This window comes from Ascaphus truei, chromosome 3 (assembly GCF_040206685.1).
Source record: "Ascaphus truei isolate aAscTru1 chromosome 3, aAscTru1.hap1, whole genome shotgun sequence".
Classification (NCBI taxonomy): domain Eukaryota; kingdom Metazoa; phylum Chordata; class Amphibia; order Anura; family Ascaphidae; genus Ascaphus; species Ascaphus truei.
The window spans coordinates 283197150-283216073 of record NC_134485.1 but is presented as its reverse complement, the minus strand read 5'-3'; the positions used below and the strand labels follow the sequence as shown (position 1 = coordinate 283216073).

At 40.1% G+C, this 18924-nt stretch overlaps 1 protein-coding gene across 1 annotated transcript; it reads right to left on the bottom strand.

Annotated features, from left to right (window-relative positions):
* Nucleotides 1–1983: 1983 nt before the first annotated feature.
* Nucleotides 1984–14481, bottom strand: LOC142490724 (uncharacterized). Its single transcript, XM_075593140.1, has 4 exons — nt 14373–14481; nt 4868–5173; nt 3399–3476; nt 1984–3035 (listed from the first exon to the last, which is right to left on the bottom strand). The coding sequence occupies exons 1-4, from the start codon at nt 14479–14481 to the stop codon at nt 1984–1986; spliced, it is 1545 nt and encodes a 514-aa protein (XP_075449255.1).
* Between the last annotated feature and the right edge of the window lie 4443 nt (nt 14482–18924).

The window sequence follows — 18924 nt, the reverse complement described above, 5'->3', positions numbered from 1 at the left end:
AGGCTGCAGATATTGCAGCACGTATCGATTCAAACGGATCAGTAGTAGCGGATACATTGCTATTGCCATTAGGAATAAATATGCCTTTCACGACAATATAAGTGCCGTCTTTCAGGATAAATTGTTTTTCCGGGGCAATCTTCCAGAAACCATAGGTGTGTTGTAGCTTATCCTGGTCACGTTCAAAAAAGTCATTACTTGATAAAGTGAATCTTATTGAGGAATTAAAATTCCGTGCATGCTTACGGTCTTGGTAATAAGGATATTTTGCTCGAATGAAATCATCGATTTGGCGTGTGCTTGCTTTCTGTCCGCGACTGTTCAAGATGGCTTCACAGATCATGTACTTATACCCTAAAAGGGGATTAATATTGTTAACGAATTCATCAGCCATGTCTGAGTAGCACAAAAGCTGTGTGCAGGTCTGTGTTATTTGCTCATCAAAATGAATGTGCTGAATGGCTAACAAACTCCTGGTTTTCCTTGTCAAGGTCAACAAAACTAACTACTTTGACTCCTTATTTCAAACGCCAATTGGATTTGTTTGTCTAATTGGGTTAACAGTTGTGGTTCGTGATATGGGACTGTGGGAGAAACATTTCTCCTTCTTTTATCTCGTTTGTGAAAAACATCCCTAGACTGTGAATGCGTTCACATAGTGTTTTTTTGAAAACTAACAAAGACCAGTGTGTGAAAATATTTCTTAGCCAGGCATATCAGTAAAAACACACCTGCAAAAAGAAATGTTTTTCCCCGCTTACATTTCTGTGTGTATGTGAAAGTCTGGTTAACTCCCTGTCTGCATGAGTTTAAATACGTGTGTATATATATATATATATATATATATATATATATATATAAATATATCTCTTATAAAAATATATATATATTTATATATAATATTTTATTTTTTTTTATATTGCAGGAGTACACACAACATTGATGGCATTAAGTATACCTTGTATGAAACCTATTTAAATGGTGAGAAACATGATTGAATGAAGTAATAAACATTTGTTTAAGCACAATACTGTTAGAGTCTCATACTTAGGATATTTCTCAAACATTAGGCCTGTATTATTAAAATAGTGTGCTTTCACAAGGAAGCATGAAGTGTATTAGTTTGTGTATACCAGTTTATATAGTACTATATATATATATATATATATATATATATATATATATATATATATATATATATATATATATATATACACACATATATACATATATATATACACATATATACATATATATATACACATATATACATATATATATACACATATACACATATATACATATATATATACACATATATACATATATATATACACATATATACATATATATATACACATATATACATATATATATACACATATATACATATATATATACACATATATACATATATATATACACATATATACATATATATATATATATACACACTCACACACTCACACTCACACTCACTCAGTGTGTGTGTGTGTGTGTGTATATATATATTATTATACATTCTGAGATGTTATAGAAACGAACACACAACTGATTAAAGGACAAAATTACAATGGCCAAGCAAGGCAAAGGTAAGTAATAATTTACACATAATCCTGCTGTACACGTACAAGAAAGATGTTTGCACTTACTTAGGTGTTTTAATAATTGCATGTGACTAATATGCATATGCAATTCTTACATCAATTAACACACCCAAATGCAATGTTTTGCTGCAAAGTCAATGGCAGCTTCTCTAAACTTAGCAACTGGCTCCTGGTGGACCATTACTGAACAGACGATTACAACATAAATATTTATAACACAATTAATTATGAGTGTTAACATTTCCAAAACTTCACGTGTACAAGAACATAGTTGAAAGTTTGGAAACAACACAGTCTTCAGCATACATACAATAGTAATTAGATAATCTGAAGTCAACAAAACAAGGCCAAAGACATATTTTCTGAATTATAACATTTATTTTTTTTGTTCCTTTTGCGAGCGAGTAACAGGCCTGCTTGTTGTCTCTTGAATTTTCCTTTTTCTTTTGCCACCAACTTTAGGCACAACAGAGCCACTTTGAGTGGCCTCTGGCACTTCACGGGCAGGGCTTGTGGCCAGTGACTGTTCACCTACGGGGCTTGTGGCCAGTGACTCACCTACAGGGCTTGTGGCCAGTGACTCACCTACAGGGCTTTTGGGCAGTGATTCACCTACAGGGCTTTTGGGCAGCGATTCACCTACAGGGCTTTTGGGCAGCGATTCACCTACAGGGCTTTTGGGCAGCGACTCACCTACAGGGCTTTTGGGCAGCGATTCACCTACAGGGCTTTTGGGCAGCGACTCACCTACAGGGCTTTTGGGTAGTGACTGTTCACGGACAGGGCTTGTGCCCAGTGACACATGTGAGCAAGTTGGTAGACACTGCACAAGTGATGGTTGGTCTGTTTCATGTGTGTCTTGTTTTGTTTTTGTCGCCTCCTTTGTAGGTGTCTGCTGCTGAATTTGTACAGATGGCAGCGGTAGGATGTCATCAGGAACCTGCACAGCAATGTCTGCTACTTGACCGGTAACATTTGGGCCTGGTGAATGAATATCAGATGAATGTGGTGAAAACTGACCTGCATGAACAGATCCTGGCTGGGAGGTGTTGAATTGTGGTACATTAGTCATTCTCCAGTAATTAGCTTGTGTTTGCTGAACAACTAATGCTTCGAATGAGGTGTTGATTTTTTGCAACTGTTTAGGCACTTCAATGAAGACTCTGTGGAGATGTGCCAATTGTGATACTGTTTCTTCCTGCAGTCCAATCATCCTTTCCAGCACTGTCATCATGTCTGAATGGCGACGATTTTCTGCGTCCACTATTTTTCCCTCTGAAGCTACAATTGCATCGTATGTGGAAGTTGATGGACGATTTGGCGGTACAACAGTTTCTATTGGCACCTCTTCATGGTCACATGATTGTATTTCAGTCTCTTCTGTGGCGTCATCCTCATCATACTCATCATCCTCATCACCATGATGTTCTAAAAAGAAATGTACACATTATTAAATGGCATGTTAATGTATGCTGTGTTACTATGTAATTGTACTGTGTCCTAAGTAACACCTAACATGTTAGCTTACGTTTTATAACCTCATTAAAAACTACCTTGACTTACGAATAATGTTTGGACTCAGTATGAAATATGAATGAATGAAAAGTTGCTCTAAACTCAGAAGTCCTACATGATAATTAACATCACTAACACAATACATGTTGCCTTACACTTAATTTTCACTGACACTAAGTAATCCTATTTAAAGAAGATGTGCAAAACAAATAATGCACATGACAACATAACATATAGAAGAGCACATATTATATGGCCAGCAAATGATACACTCACCTTCTAGTAGTGTTGAGCTGGCTGACCCAGGTGAAGACACTTGTTCCATCTCAGGTGACACATGTCCTCCAGGGGCAACTATATATAACAATAACATAAGTTTTACATTTACATGTGTAAATATTGAACAAACACTTATTGTATGTTCTGTATTTATGATTAACTAACAACATCAGTTCCTTAACCGAAAATGTGTGTGAAAGTGAACATAAATAGTTGTAATAACACTGTACATGCCTGTGTACTTAGAATTTTTGAGTTCCCTAACATACAACATACTATGTTTCTGCAGTAATGCGTGAGGATAAATAGATTAAATGAGTACATAAAAATCATATGTTGTGTAGTGATATCAGTATCATAATGTACATAACTATCATGAGATGACCATTCACAATGGTTATCATGAAGGTGGTCATATTGCAAAAAGTGTTGTTTTTGGTAGAGGATATGTGTGGTACATTAATCGAAGATGTGGCACACCTGAATGTGGCTGTGACTCAACAAGACAACACATGCAGTGTGTGATAATGTGTCTTTCATAGTAGTTCAACTATAGATATGAGTGAACTAATGTGTGACGTACGCTTTGATAAGTAATGAGTTGTTGGGGCATTTAGTAGCTAGAGTTAAGCTTTCAAATGAGTGTGATTAACTTCAGTTGTGCTATTCAGGTTGTAAGAAAGGTATTCCCTTCCCCAAAAAGCCTAATCAGCCACACCTTTCAATGACTTGAAACAGGTGCAAATGGTGTGAACTAAGTTGACCGTGAAATGAGGCTGTAATTAGTGTGTGTGCTGAACCCCACCCCCTCTGTTGAAGTGTATGCTGTGATGAGATATTAATTGCAGCTGCTTTAACACAATGGTAGATGAGCTAAGTAGTCATCTGCAGTGTTTAAGTTATGAAAACAATGACATAACATATGATACGTGTGCCTCATTATGCTGTCTGTATATGACATAAAGCAAAAATGGACCTTTTCATAAGCAACTATAGATGTGTTAGTGCCAGTGATGTTTGTAGGCCGTTACATGCAATTTCTTTGATGCATGCTTAAAATAGGCAGTAATGTCATGTTTGTCGGAGTAAAATCAATAAAATACACAATAATATGATACATATTTCTGTTCTGTACCTGTAGCTACTAATAATTTCTCATGAACATGTGTTACACATGTGTACTACCCTGTTGTTCCCCATCTTCGCCCACCATCAATTGCTTCCACTGCAGCTATGCATTTTGGGAATTCACATGTAAATGAGCACGCAATGGCACGTGCTATATTAGTTACTGCTTTTAGTAGGACTACTACATATATGTCTATTTTGAGATATATATATACAGAATCAGACATATACATATATAGATGCAGGTATGCTTATATTGTGAAGACAGTATAAAAAGCAGTGTAAATATGCAAAATAAGTGTAAGCAACGACACGCCTAGTACAGTAATATTTATCACCTGCTGGAAATTGTGACGGATAAATTCCAATGTCACGGTCACCAGCCAAGCCTTCCACGACGACGGTAAGTAATTTTGGCCGAAGCAGCTCCTCCAATGGAGTCAATATGAGACGTTGTGGTGTGGGCCCACCTCCAGTGCCAGTAGCATGCACGCGTTGGTCTTGTATTTTCTTTTTCAATTTGGACCTAATATCATCAAATCTTTTCCGACAATGATACTTGTCCCTGACACTATTCCCACAGGCATTGACACCAATGACTATTGTGTCCCACATTTCTTTTTTGCTTGCTGCACTTGTCCGCCCTTGAAAAACATATAAAAGATATGAGGTAAATTAATAATAATATAAGCACCAGTTTCCTACACTGCTAGCTGTTCCAAGAGATAGCAAACATGCTGTTTTATGTGTAATATGTGCAGCACATGAGCATTCACTACTAAACCTATACATGTAAGCAAGGTTGCATTCATATTGTATGCAGTTCTGGCAAATTGACCGCCTGTGTTTATTTGTCCTTGTAAGGCATGATAAAAAGCTGTGTTTCCACACTAATGAACATAGAAAGATATTGTGTACCCATATTTGCATATGAACAAAACTCAGATGACCTAGGATCACATGTATTTGAATAATAAATGTAAAGTTACACTTACCTACTAAATGTCCATAGAGACTGTCATAGTGCTCCAGAATGCCAGTGACAAGAGCCCTATTTTCCTGGTCATTGAAGCGAGGATTACGTGGCTTCTCCACACGTTTTTTCCGAGCAGGTTTAGGGTCAGAGCTTGGCTGGTGCTGACTGGACTCTCCTTCTTCCAATGGAAGAGCCTCCAAAAGCTGGCCACCAGCAAGCACGCCACCACCAGACACCCCATCAGCAACTGCGCCACCAGCAGCACTCCCAGCACCAGCACTCCCACTCCTAGCACCAGCACTCACACTCCTAGCACCAGCACTCACACTCCTAGCACCAGCACTCACACTCCTAGCACCAGCACTCCCAGCACCAGCACTCCCACTCACAGCAACAGCACTCCCACTCCCAGCACCAGCACTCCCACTCACAGCAACAGCACTCCCACTCCCAACAACAGCACTCCCACTCCCAGCAACACCACTCGCAGCACCAGCACTCCCACTCCCAACAACAGCACTCCCACTCCCAGCACCAGCACTCCCACTCCCAGCAACACCACTCGGTGCACCAGCAACATCACTCCCCTGAACAGAACGTTCACTCCGACGCGTACTCGCACGAGTAGCACTCCCACTCCCACCAGCATCACTCTTCCCACGCTTTGCGGGCATACTTCCAGCACTCACAAAAAACAGACAAGAAATGTACAGGCAATCACACGACCCACTTCCACATATAAAACAAGACAAAGATGTAAACAAAACAACAAAGGACAAAGCTCACCCAATACACAACAAGTCTCTCAGTCAATATGCAAATCTTCAATCGTCCAGCTCTGTGCGTCTCTCTCTCTCTCTCACTCCCAACAACACAGAGAATGATTAGCAGTACACGTTGCCTTTAAATATGGCGCGCAATCAAAAACATGCTTGTTTCGCCTGATTCAGCAAGATTTGTGATTGTGCAACCTAACAGCACCCCGCCACGCACGCCGATACACCTGTGTGTGATCGGCTCATCATCGTGAGAGTGGGCGGATTTGTTTTCTGGTTGATTTTGAATGTATTCGGCACTTACTGCATACGGAGAGGGAAAAACGCCAATAACATGACTAATCGATAAGCTTGCCGATTTCACATAATCGTCGCTTACTGCATGAGGCCCTAAGTCCTTTGGTTTTGGTGTCAGAGAGTCTTATCATTCTGAGTTCAAATGTTTTCCGTTCTTGGGTGCGTTTAAACATTCCATTGAGGATTTTGATTTTTAAATCATTTATGGAATGATCTGGTTGTGAGAAGTGATGTCCCACAGGTGAGCAGCTTCAACAAGGAAATGTACATACAACTAATGGGGACTGCAATGGGTACCAAGATATTTTTTTTCCCTCTCTCTACACTGTTTTAGCCATTGAATCCTTTGTATACCAGTATTGCTTGACCTGAAGAAGAGAGGATAACCCTCGAAAGCTTGTCCTATGACATAAATTGTTAGTCCAATAAAAAAGGTATCACCTAATACTGAAGAACTCATTTATTCTGCACTATATATATATATATATATATATATATATATATATATATAGAGGTCATTGCAACATACATTACAGATCTAGCAGATAATTTCCAATATCTTCTTTAATTTAAATCAATAATCTGCTACACATCCCAAAATATTATATATATATATATATATATATATATATATATATATATATATATATATACATACATATATACATACATATATATATATATATGCAGTATTTACCCTTCTAAGACAAAACTAAAGACTGTCCATTTGAATTTCCATAGATCCATCTCACAAACTGATACATATACATTGTACTATACATTCAATATTAATTTCTGGGTCGATTAAAAAACAAAACGACTTAAAAATAATATACTTCATAAGGCATCATATATGTACAGTAGTACATCCCTTTTATATAAAAGTAAAATATGTGTGCATGGGTTAGAAATACTTTTACATAATTGCATTTACAGTGTAAAACACATAATTTAACAGCATTGTCAAACTTTGATAGTTTGTACTGGTGAAAGGGGCCTTTATGTTCACTCCAGTATATAAAGTTAATTGTTTAACAAAACATACTTTAAACTAGTAGATTATTCTTTAAAAACAACAATGTAATCAAACAAAATGTAATTTTATACTTCACATTACAAAAACAAATTGTCCATCAGCCAAAAAGACTCAAATCTATATGCAAGGCTATTATTCTTATCATGTTTGTTCCTGTTGGATTTTTTTTTTATGAATCACTACAGGAACAAATAGACGAGAACAGATAATTCACATAGGAAAAAGAAATGCTTTTTATATAGATAAGTAATCGCCGTTGTAAAACTGGCACCCGGTTACAGATATGAGCTGCAAGGACAAAATAAATATTAAAAGGATAAAAAAAGGTTCACAGTTCATTAATATTTTCAGGAACTTTACTGTTTTTCCATAGAGTCTGCAAATCATTGTTGTTCTCTATATAGCTTAAAAGTAAGACAAATATTTTGATGCTTGTGTATTTCAACAAGAAAACAAGCTCACAGTTATAATTCTGACTAAAGAATTTGGTACTAAACGGTATATAGAAATTCTTAATTGGAATTTAATTAGATATAATTTATTCATATCCTATTTATGATCTGTAACTGTTACACGCCAAATGTTAACTAATATATTGAACAAATGTCACACATTTGAATATATTTTCTCCAATCTATCTATATATACTGTAGCAAATGGAAATATAACTGTATGCTAATTTGCATGTCTTAGGCAGGTCTGCAACCCCGCCGTTCATCATTATCACCCAGCACACAGCACTTCCACTGCAGCAAGGGATTCTGGGAAATGACATGCAAATGAGCACACAGTGCCACTTTTTGATTCAAAACCATTTTAAACATGGTTCCCTATAGGCTTAAGCTTGCTGCATGGTCACAGCTTTAAGCACAGCCAGGGTTAAGATGCTTAGCCAGTAAACCCACCCACAGACAACTGTTTAGACCTTAATGGGTCTCATCAGTGTGGGGTTGGTTACACTGGCTATGCAAAGCTGATATCTCTCTCTCAAAGAGTCAGTAAGCTTACTAAGTATATCCAGGCATATATCAGTGAGTGCACGTGTCATAGGTAAATAATGAAAGTTTACATCACCCAAACCCAAGGGACATGAAGAGAGACATATATCTAGGTACGTGTTTAAAACTGTATTTGCACAAAATAATTCCTATGCTTTGGTTCTGTCAAAACCTGATGAAGGTTCCTTAACCGAAGGAAATGTTAGAAATTTTATGTATGTTGCACAGAAGAACTGCGGCACAGCCAAAACAAAATAACCTCTCCTGTGTGCATAGAAAATGTATTGAAAAAGGTAAAGAAAAAAATCAAGTACTCACAGGACTTACCAAAAATGACAAATGATTGAATAAAAAAAAATGATGTTGCAGTTCAAATCAGAGCTGATCTTTATCCAGGTTCTTATTTAAACCAAGGCACCGATATTTTTCTGTGAAATCTTTTGTTATTTTTTTGGTAAGTCCTGCGAGTGCTTGATTTTTTCTTTGCATATTCTTTTTATATATACCAGAACCTTTGTAATGCGTCGACTTGTTGGGGGGAGCGCTGGTGATTTACGTGGTGTAATATATTTAAAGAAATTAAATAACAGAATAATGGTATAGTCAGTAGATTATAGACCCTATCTATCACAAGTAATTCGTCTCACTCACAGACTGGACTGTATAAAAATAGCAAATCAGAGATCCTTCTCTTTCTGATAGGAGCCCTTTAGAGAATCTTCACACGAAAATCTCTGGATAAGCCCTCTGGAATCAGTGCACATGAATCCCTCAGTAGATAATCACCCGAGAAGTAAAACAAAGAGAGCCTGCAATGGTATAATATTGCTAAAATTATGTAATGTATTAAATAAACATATCAGTATTACACTCACATTTGCTCATAGCAAAATTTTTATGGGAGAGAACAAACACGGATATAGCGCTGTCTAACTGGACCGAATGGTCCTTCACATCTGCTGACGTCTCAATTCAGGGCGGAAGTGTCTCTAATGTCTCTCCGGTCCACTCGATTGCCAGCACCTGCTACTGCCACAATCTCCAATCCTCCCAGAAACAGCTGATCTGATTCTATGCGTAGAAAAATGCTTTGCTTCTATGCTTTGTAAATCAGAATTGCTGACCTGAGGAAAAGAGAGAACTCTCAAAATCTTGTCTTATAATATATATTGTTTATCCAAATAAAAAAGTTATCACCTAATACTGAAGTACTAATTTACTCTGCACTATTGCAACTAACACAGCTATTTCTATTTAATATATATACTAGCACACACATCATTATATTGTCTGGTGTGTAGTCTGTTGGTGTTTTAGGCAATGGCGGTAGTGCTCCGGGGATTTGACGTCTATGATCCACTCTGTAATTCCATCATAGACACCCATTACAGCTGTTATAAGGCAGTGCTCAGGGTCCACATTATAGAGTCAGATTCATCACACCAACCCTGTGGTGTAGCAGCTACAGAATTGCTCCTATGAAGGGTCATGGGTTCAGTTCCTTCATAGTATGGTATAATTTATAAGTTATTATTTTATATAATAATGTATCAATTATAAAATATATAAAATAATAATGCAGCCTGATGAAGCAGGGAGAGGAGAGAGCTGCAGATGCCGGGTAAGTCAATGAAGCATTGAATGTTATTAAAAAAAAACCCTTGGAGATGTTTATAAATCAGGAGCCACACTCAGATCGCGTTGTACCAGATCGTGCTATAACGGGTTGAGCTGTACTTGCTGGACTCCTAATACCAGTCACCTGTATTTCTCTCATTGTAAGCTTTTGATGTTACATTTTACTCAATAATATACTATTTGATATGTACCCCTGGTGCGCTTGTCATTTACATATAATTTTATTATTGTTTAGTTTTTGGTGGCAGAATTACCAGTGATCTGTGAGATCAGCCAGTTGCAGCAGGAGTGTAACTCACTGTGGTTTATTTTGTCCACAGACTTAAAACAAATAACCCTATGGGTAACCTGTCCACATGCCAAATTAACAAAATAAAGCATACTCCACTCAGGAGGCTAACTAAACAAATTTACTCCACTAACTACCATCACCAACCAGCTAAACTAGTTCACAGTCAAGCGCAAAAAGTGTAACAGAATGTAAATGGTAGAACTTACCCTCACTGTATCTCAGGACTCCAGGTGTGGGACTGTGGCTATATTGTCAGGCTACCTTTTAAACCTTGTGTGATGGTAAAGGGGTAACCAGGCTATGTAATAAAGGTCAAGCGCATCTGATTACCCCTGAGAGCCGTGGGACCCTGGCAACCACCTAGCACCATAAGCCAGGGGCCAGGGAAAGTAAAATGTAAAAGTTAACGTGTCCCTTACGTTTCCACAATTCATGTTACCTGTACCCTACACCAATGGTGCGTTAATTTCTTGAGCTGTGCACCCTGCCCAGCAGCCTCAACGTTCGTGCCCCCCCTCTCCAAGGACTCGGCATCAAATTACGCCGTGGGTCATGTGACATCACCTGCCATGTCATTTGACACGCGTTGCCATGGCGACGCATTATGTGACATGACCCCACAGCATCATTTGACGCACGTTACCATGGCGACGCATCACGTCACATGACCCCACGGCATCACTTGATGCTGCATTGCCATGGTGATATGTCACGAAGACCTGGTAGAGAGCAGGTAAGGGAGTTACAGAGGCCTCACGCCTCCCCCGGCATTTAATTTAAATGCCATGGGAAAGAGTGCGGGGCCACTGTAACCACTGCGCCCCCCTAGAAATTCTCACGCACCCCTGGGGGGCGTGCCGCCCATTTTGTGCACTACTGCCCAAGACTCATGAAACTTTGTATGTGTATGTATTCTGGATCCAGGGTCATGTCTAGGGTATGAATGAACCCAGCTAGTTTCAACTCAGCCCTCTTTCCAAAGCACAAGTCCTGTATATTTTCTTCAATTTATTTAGGAAAGCAGCAATAAAAACAGGCACTTGTGGATAAGATGTTTGTGTTGGAAAGGTGTATCTCTGTGGATGCTTTGTAGTTAAGTGCAGGTGAAAAGAATTGGCTTTGCCATAGGGGTGTAACATAAATGTACTCACTCTGCCAATGTCAGGAAGTAAAGACAGTGGGTACTGCTTGTGACACAGGGATAGGGGTCAGACCAAACTAACAGTCAGCAGGGACAAGGGGGGAATGGGAAAGCCCATTAATTTGGAGGACTGGAGATGTTGCATGGGCAACCCCTGTGACAGACTGGAAGGAAAAAAGGCAACATAATGTATCCATTCCATCTGCACTGGGAGTGAAACTGCAAGGAAAGTAACATCCAAATACAGCTAGCAGGCAGAACTGCCAAGGAAAGGGAGGGGGGGGGGGGGTGAAACAGAGAAGGCAGAATGGGTATTTCTGTTCCATGACAGTACGGGATATTTTGTAGAAATGCAATTGCTTTGTTTGCAGGAGTTTGGGGGCCAAAGATACAAATAGTCCCCTAATTCTTCCCAGCGTGCAGGCATTATTTTCCGGTACACGGGTTGAATTACACCGGGGCTGCCCATTGTCCCCCAGCCTCCCAGATTTCGAGCCCAGATATCCCAGTCCCATTTCCCTTACAAATATGAGTCTCCCCAAGTGTTCCCATGTATGAAAGTCTATTTTATTTCATTTGTGCTTTTACTATAAATGTCTATTCAGTCAGCCCGGGCATCCATATAGGTGCTGGGAAGTCTGGATAGACTTCGGAATTCAAAGAGGAGACAGAATGTTGAGAGGTGTCGGGGTGTTAAGTGACAGGGGCTGGGCGGAGTACTGAGAACAGAGTCATAGAGAACAGAGACCCCCTGCAGGGAGTACACTCTGATCTGCCAGACTCAGTGGAGCCTGCCCAGTAGGTGGCAATGGATTGACTGGGGGATGTGGCAGAATGTTAGTGCATTTTAATTTATATGTCCCGCCCACGGGGCATCCCGAGCCGGCTTGGCACACCCCCTCCTCAGATGTCAGCAGAGATGATCCTCCATTTCTATTGGCTAGTGGGATAGGGTTCCCATGCTCTGATTGGTCTCTCCTCCTACCTCCATGCTAAGGATAGCTTAGTGGAGTGTATGCAAGGAGATGCTCCAGTCAGAGAACCAGGCAATCTAGTGGCTTGTGTCGATTAAGCTAGGGCAGGCTTTTAAAGTTGCTCTGTCATGAATAGCAGAGCAACCTGCTTCGTTTTGAAGCTAGGAAAGTCTGCCCTGCAGAGGCAAGGTCCAAGTCAAAGTCAAACGCAAGGTCCAAGTTCTCGTTTTTTAAAGAAGCTGTCGCGGCTGGGAACTGAAGCCGAAAAGATTACCAGGAAGCCTGGGTGTATATTCCAGTCAAGGTAAGCCTACTGAAGCAGTCACCCTGCACCTAGTAAAGCCTAGATTTAAACCCCGGCCCCCAGTAAGTGTGCTTTAATCTGTATTTTGTGTATCCCTTGTGTTGTATGTGGGTTTACCCAAATAAACTGCATTTTGTTTTTACTACCTTGTTTTGCCAATTGAATGATCCCGGTATAAATATAAATAAGTGTCAAAAGTCCTGGTCTCCTGTGACACCTTGCAGCTCAGTTTAATTGGTTGTACCTGGAAGCTGATGTCAACAGAGTTTATCCCCATCATGATGGGAACAAAACACGTTCTAACCGGCTAACAGAAGGAATCTCTGTCACATATCCCCCTCCCCAATGTAACATTTACCTGTGGAGCTGCCCTTGGTTAAACTCTGTGCACTCTCTGTTTAATGGTGAAGATTCAGCCAATAGGTAGTACTTTAAGGTCTCAATTGCGTATATAACTGCCAGACATTCTTTTCTAGCATAGCATATCTTTGATCTCTTGGCGTAACTTACGGCTCTGATGCAATACTGGATGCTCTTCCTCCCCTACAGCCCTCAACAGCCCCAGTTGCAAAATACGGAATAAGCTGCCAACTATACATAATAATTACCACATCTATCATTCATTCTTCTATACCTAAGAATGTCCAGACCTTCTTTTCCTTAAGTGGACGTGGCCAGTTTTTAATGACCTCTACTTTATTAACTTGGGTCTTTACCATCCAACTCCCCACAACATAGATGATAAGTTTGGCAGAGGCAAAATACATTGAAAATGTAGTATTCATTTATTTGGCTGTAGGACCTGCTTTCATAAAGGTTTCCAGTATTGCCTCTACCTTTTGTAGATGGGAGTCCTGGTCTTGGCTATGAATAAGAACATCTTCCAAGTATGCAGAGGCATACTTGGAGTGAGGCCATAATATTTTTTTCATTTACCTTTGAAAGGTTGCAGGAGCTAAATGAAGGCCAAAGGATAATAGTATATACTGATAAAGGCCTTTCAGTGTTGCGAAAGAAGTTTTTTCTATTGCAGATTTTGTTAGTTGGGTTTGGCAATAACCTTTTGTGAGGTTAAGTATGTTTAAGTATCTAACTTTTCTAATCTTTGAATTAACACCATCAACTCAAGAAGGAAATGGATCACATTTAGAGATTTCATTGATTTTCCTGTAGTCATTGCAGAATCGTAAAGACCCATCTGGCTTAGGCACTAGGACGATGGGACTTAACAATTGTGCGTGTGATTCTTCAATGACCCTCAGCTCTAGCATTTTCCTTAACACTGTCTGAATAATTCTCTTTTTGCTTCTGAGATTCTATACCATTTAACATTAACTTTCACTTTTGGTTCAGTGACTATGTCCTGAAGAACCCTGCAAGTTCTCTGGTATATTTGAGAACACGTATTTACTTTTTAAAATTTCTGTTGCTTCACCCCATTGTCCAGGAGTGAGCTCTGACGATATTTTAACTGCTGGGTCTTGAGCATCCTTTCCGACTAGCGCTTGATCTATGACCATCATATATACTTGCCTATGTTTCCAGGATTTTAGCAGGTTTATATGGTAGATCTGCTCTAATTTTCTGCAATCTGCCTGTCTGATTTTATCATTCACATGTCCTACCTGTTTTATGAGATCCTATGGCCCTTAACAATGTTATAAGAGGTTACTCTAGGCCGTGGGGACGAGTATGATTATTCAGTTCCCTGGTTACAAATTTTGCACTGCAGCATGTCGTTTGTGTCTCCTGTGTATATTTGTCACGCTGTTCTGCCCGTAGACAAGACTAACCCCCAATACTGAGGTGGAGAGGGGGTAACCACGCACCCGCAGTAGTGAGTGCGTGCTCGGAGTGTGGATTGGGTAGCGTGGCCAAGGCCAGGGGTACCAGGGCTGATAGTGTTACTTGCCAGATCCGGGCGTAGAGAAGGTGCAATAGTAGGATTCGAAGCCAAGGATCGAGGGTAACAGAGTCCCGGGTAGTAGAGGTCCAAGTGCCGAATTTGAGGGGGCAAGAGGTAAACGTGGTCGAGTGGAAGCCGAGTTCGTGGAGCCACAGTGGGTAGGAAGACAAACCGGTTCGGTAACAGAGCTGAAACAGAGAGAGAGCTAGGCACAGTATCCAACAGCACTAGGCAGACAAACTATGCAGAGCGAGGTTGGAGAGGAATCACAGGAGTAAAAATGTGAGGAGGACCAATCGGAGGAAGGGGCAGAGCAGAGGTGAGCCCAGGAGCCCTTTGTGATGGGGCAGAGGTTAATGGCCTGGTTTGCTGCAGGTGAACAGTAGGGCGTGAGACTGAGAGCTGGGACGGCCGGGGGACGGAGCTACACGGCCGGTGCAGTGAATAAATAAAGTTGTGAGGCGCGCGACCTGTAAGGGAAGCGGACGTGTGTCCAGCAGTAGCGTCGGTGGCGTATGCGAGAGCTGCGGCGGCGGAGGAATGGCCCGCGATGCAGAGCAAGGGCGGAGGAGACCGCAGCCAGCGGAACAGGTAGGGAAGGGCAGCGCCGAGGGCGGCGTGTGCCCTGATTCCTGACAATATTAAGATGTAATTACGTCACACTCCGTACAAGGAGAAATTTCTTAGGTTGTCACAGATGAGGTCACAGACAGGTTATCATAAATTCATCAAGCTTTATTGGAGAAACATCTCATAAAATAGTGTACATGGATCCTTCACAAGAAAAAATAGCCTAACATGGTTCATCCTGGATGTAGAGCTTCATTAGAGGTCCATTTAGATAGGGACAAAATCGGAAGACTAAATACAATCCATCTGAAAGTGACAGTATCATAAAAACAACACTTCTTAAGAGTTTTAATGGAATTAGAAAAAATAACACTTAATACATTTGGCATTAATCTCCATACAGTTTACAAAATGTGAAACATCAAGTCTACTGTACATATCTAACATGATAAATGAATGAATGAACTTTAATACTTGTGTATAACAGGGGATACAGTATATGACAAACCACTAAACAAAGATCCAAAGATGAATCACATCTCTTTAAAAATTTTATATAGGAGTCAGGGAACACTTGTGAAGGAAAAAAAATACATAGATACATACAGTAGGCAGAATACATAAAACTCTGAAAAAAAGTGGAGTATGGAGTTAATAGCGTACCCAAAAATAAAATGAAAAAATTGATGGACATTATTACCACAATTTTAAGTTGGTATACTTCAAGATTGTGGTAATAATTTATGGGGTGCGATATTCAGGCAAAACGCAACCATTAATAATGCCTTAATTATCCCTCATCACAATAATATTGATATCATCGTTTTTTGTAATATTTATTATTGCAGCCTATGATCGAAATAACATGAATCACTTTGATGCCTGAGGTTACCAAGTTATACCACCAGCAACATAAGGGTTAATACATTAAAACAAATACACTACTTAACCCTGTTGCCCAACTTAGTGATTAGTAAAGTAAAGGCCTAACACCCTCCCCAGGGCAACTACGCCCTTCACCCACCTCTCCTACCTTATTTCATCAAACAAACCTACCATTCCTCTAAACTAATGCCTAACACCCCAGTTAGCCAAATCTGCCCAAAACTGGTTTTGGGCATTAATTAAAAAAAAAAAAATATATATATATATATATATATCTATATATATATATATATATAGATATATATATAGATATATATATATATAGATATATATATATATATATATATATATATATATATATTTATATATATATATATATATAGATAGATAGATATTTATATATATATATATATATCTATCTATATATATATATATATAGATATATATATATATATATATATATATATATAGTATACATTACCGCATAGCAGCAAAAAGGAGACAGCTCTCAGGTGAATGAAAATAAATGTATTAAATACAGCACATAACTCCAACGTTTCGATCCCACAGGGGGATCTTCCTCAGAGGGGTGCAACAGACACAGGACAGTGAGTGACTTATATACCCCAACACCCAAGTGACATAAACATCTCCACATCATCAAAAAACATCATCATCGGGCGACAAAGCAGCTGTGCATAATGCAATCTAATTAGATCATCCTCCAACTCCATGTCTGTACTCCTATTGGGGAATCCAAGTCACATGATCAAACCCAAGCTGTCAGTGTGATTGCATGTAAAAAAACTGATGCTGCATCAGCAGGCCCAGTTGTCAAGGCAACCACATGAGTGCTATGGCTCAACTCTTTAAATGTAGCAGACACCAGTGGTTGTCATGGGTACTGCACATGCACAGATACACCACTGCAGATGTGTATGTACTATAGCAGTGATGAACTTGTATTGTATTGTATTGTATGTCTTTATTTATATAGCGCCATTAATGTACATAGCGCTTCACAGCAGTAATACATGTGGTCATCCAATAAATAACAGATAATATAAATAACAAATCATGGGAATAAGTGCTTTAGACATTAAGGAAGAGGAGTCCCTGCTCCGAGGAGCTTACAGTCTAATTGGTAGGTAGGGAGAACATACAGAGACAGTAGGAGGGAGTTCTGGTAAGTGCATCTGCAGGGGGCCAAGCTTTATGTGCCATGTGTTCAGAATAGCCACAGTCCTATTCATATGCTTCTTTAAGCAAGTGTGTCTTAAGGTGGGTCTTAAAGGTGGATAGAGAGGGTGCTAGTCGGGTACTGAGGGGAAGGGCATTCCAGAGGTGAGGGGCAGTCAATGAAAAAGGTTTAAGGCGGGAGAGGGCTTTAGATACAAAGGGGGTAGAAAGAAGACATCCTTGAGAAGAACGCAAGAGTCTGGATGGTGCAGGAACTTGGTCCTAAACTGCACCTAAGAATAACAGATACTGGCATGCGTATATCTGTAGAATCCTATGGCAGATGGAACCCGCTGTAATCCCAGTCGGGTAACCCATAATACACCTGACTGCGTCACATACGGCATGGATATACATAGGTTGCTGATTAACCCATAGTGAACCACGTACTGCTGAAGGCATAAAGTGCGGTCAAATTAAGGAACATGCTGTCTGTAGGACTCTACAGATATACAGTATACGGAACTGCAAAAATGTGGAATAAAGGACACCCAATACACAGTGAGGGTAAAGTGAAGTGAACAGAGAGGGGAAAAGGAAGTCAATGGAAGAAGCTGAACGACAAGAATATACAAGCTGTAATAAATTATACTATATAATAAATGCATTTTAAACTAATCATTTTGAACTACCCTGATCCATATATACATACAGTTGATATTGAACAAGAGTAATTACAAAAAATTACAAAAACAACCCAAGTTCATATCCTCATTCAGGCCTTTAGGGGCCATAGAATCAAGTCTGTGAATCATCCTCGCTTCAAGCTGAAGCAAAAGCCTGTGTCTATTTCCTCTCTGGTTGGAGAATGGGCTTGTACAACGGGCATACATCGAAAGGTGGTCAAGCTGTGCTGTTTAAGCTTAGAGTACCTTGCCACTGGTAACAACTTAAGATCATCAGAATTGGTGGGGTCAGCAAGAGCCTTGCATATTGTGGAACGATGCATTGCTATTCGTTCTTTAAGCATACGCAATGTCTTGCCCACGTAAACAAGCCCACAGGGGCATTTGATAATGTAGACGCCAAATTTCGAGTTACAGTTGAGAAAATCCACAATTTTAATTGGATAACCATTATGCGGATGCATGAAAGTGTTGCCCAGCATTAAATACTGGCAATTTATGCAACCTCTCCCGCCACCTCCCGCCTCTGCCTTTCACCCGCCCTCCCGCCTCTGCCTTTCACTCACCCACTCCACTCCCGCCTCTGCCTTTCACCCACCCGCCGCCCATACTCCCGCTGCCCTCCCGCCTTTCACCCACCCACAGCCTGCACTCCCGCCGCTGCCTTTCAACCACCTGCCGCCTCACACCCCTGCACCCTACAGCCGCCGCCCTCACTCAACAGACACCTGCCGCCT

Coding starts and splice junctions, on each gene's coding strand:
- LOC142490724 (XM_075593140.1), bottom strand. CDS start 14,481: ATGGTCATAGATCAAGCGCTAGTCGGAAAGGATGCTCAAGACCCAGCA. Junction 3,477..4,867: donor TCCGTCACAATTTCCAGCAG/GTGATAAATATT, acceptor TGTTATATATAG/TTGCCCCTGGAGGACATGTG. Junction 3,036..3,398: donor CAGCTCAACACTACTAGAAG/GTGAGTGTATCA, acceptor ATTTCTTTTTAG/AACATCATGGTGATGAGGAT.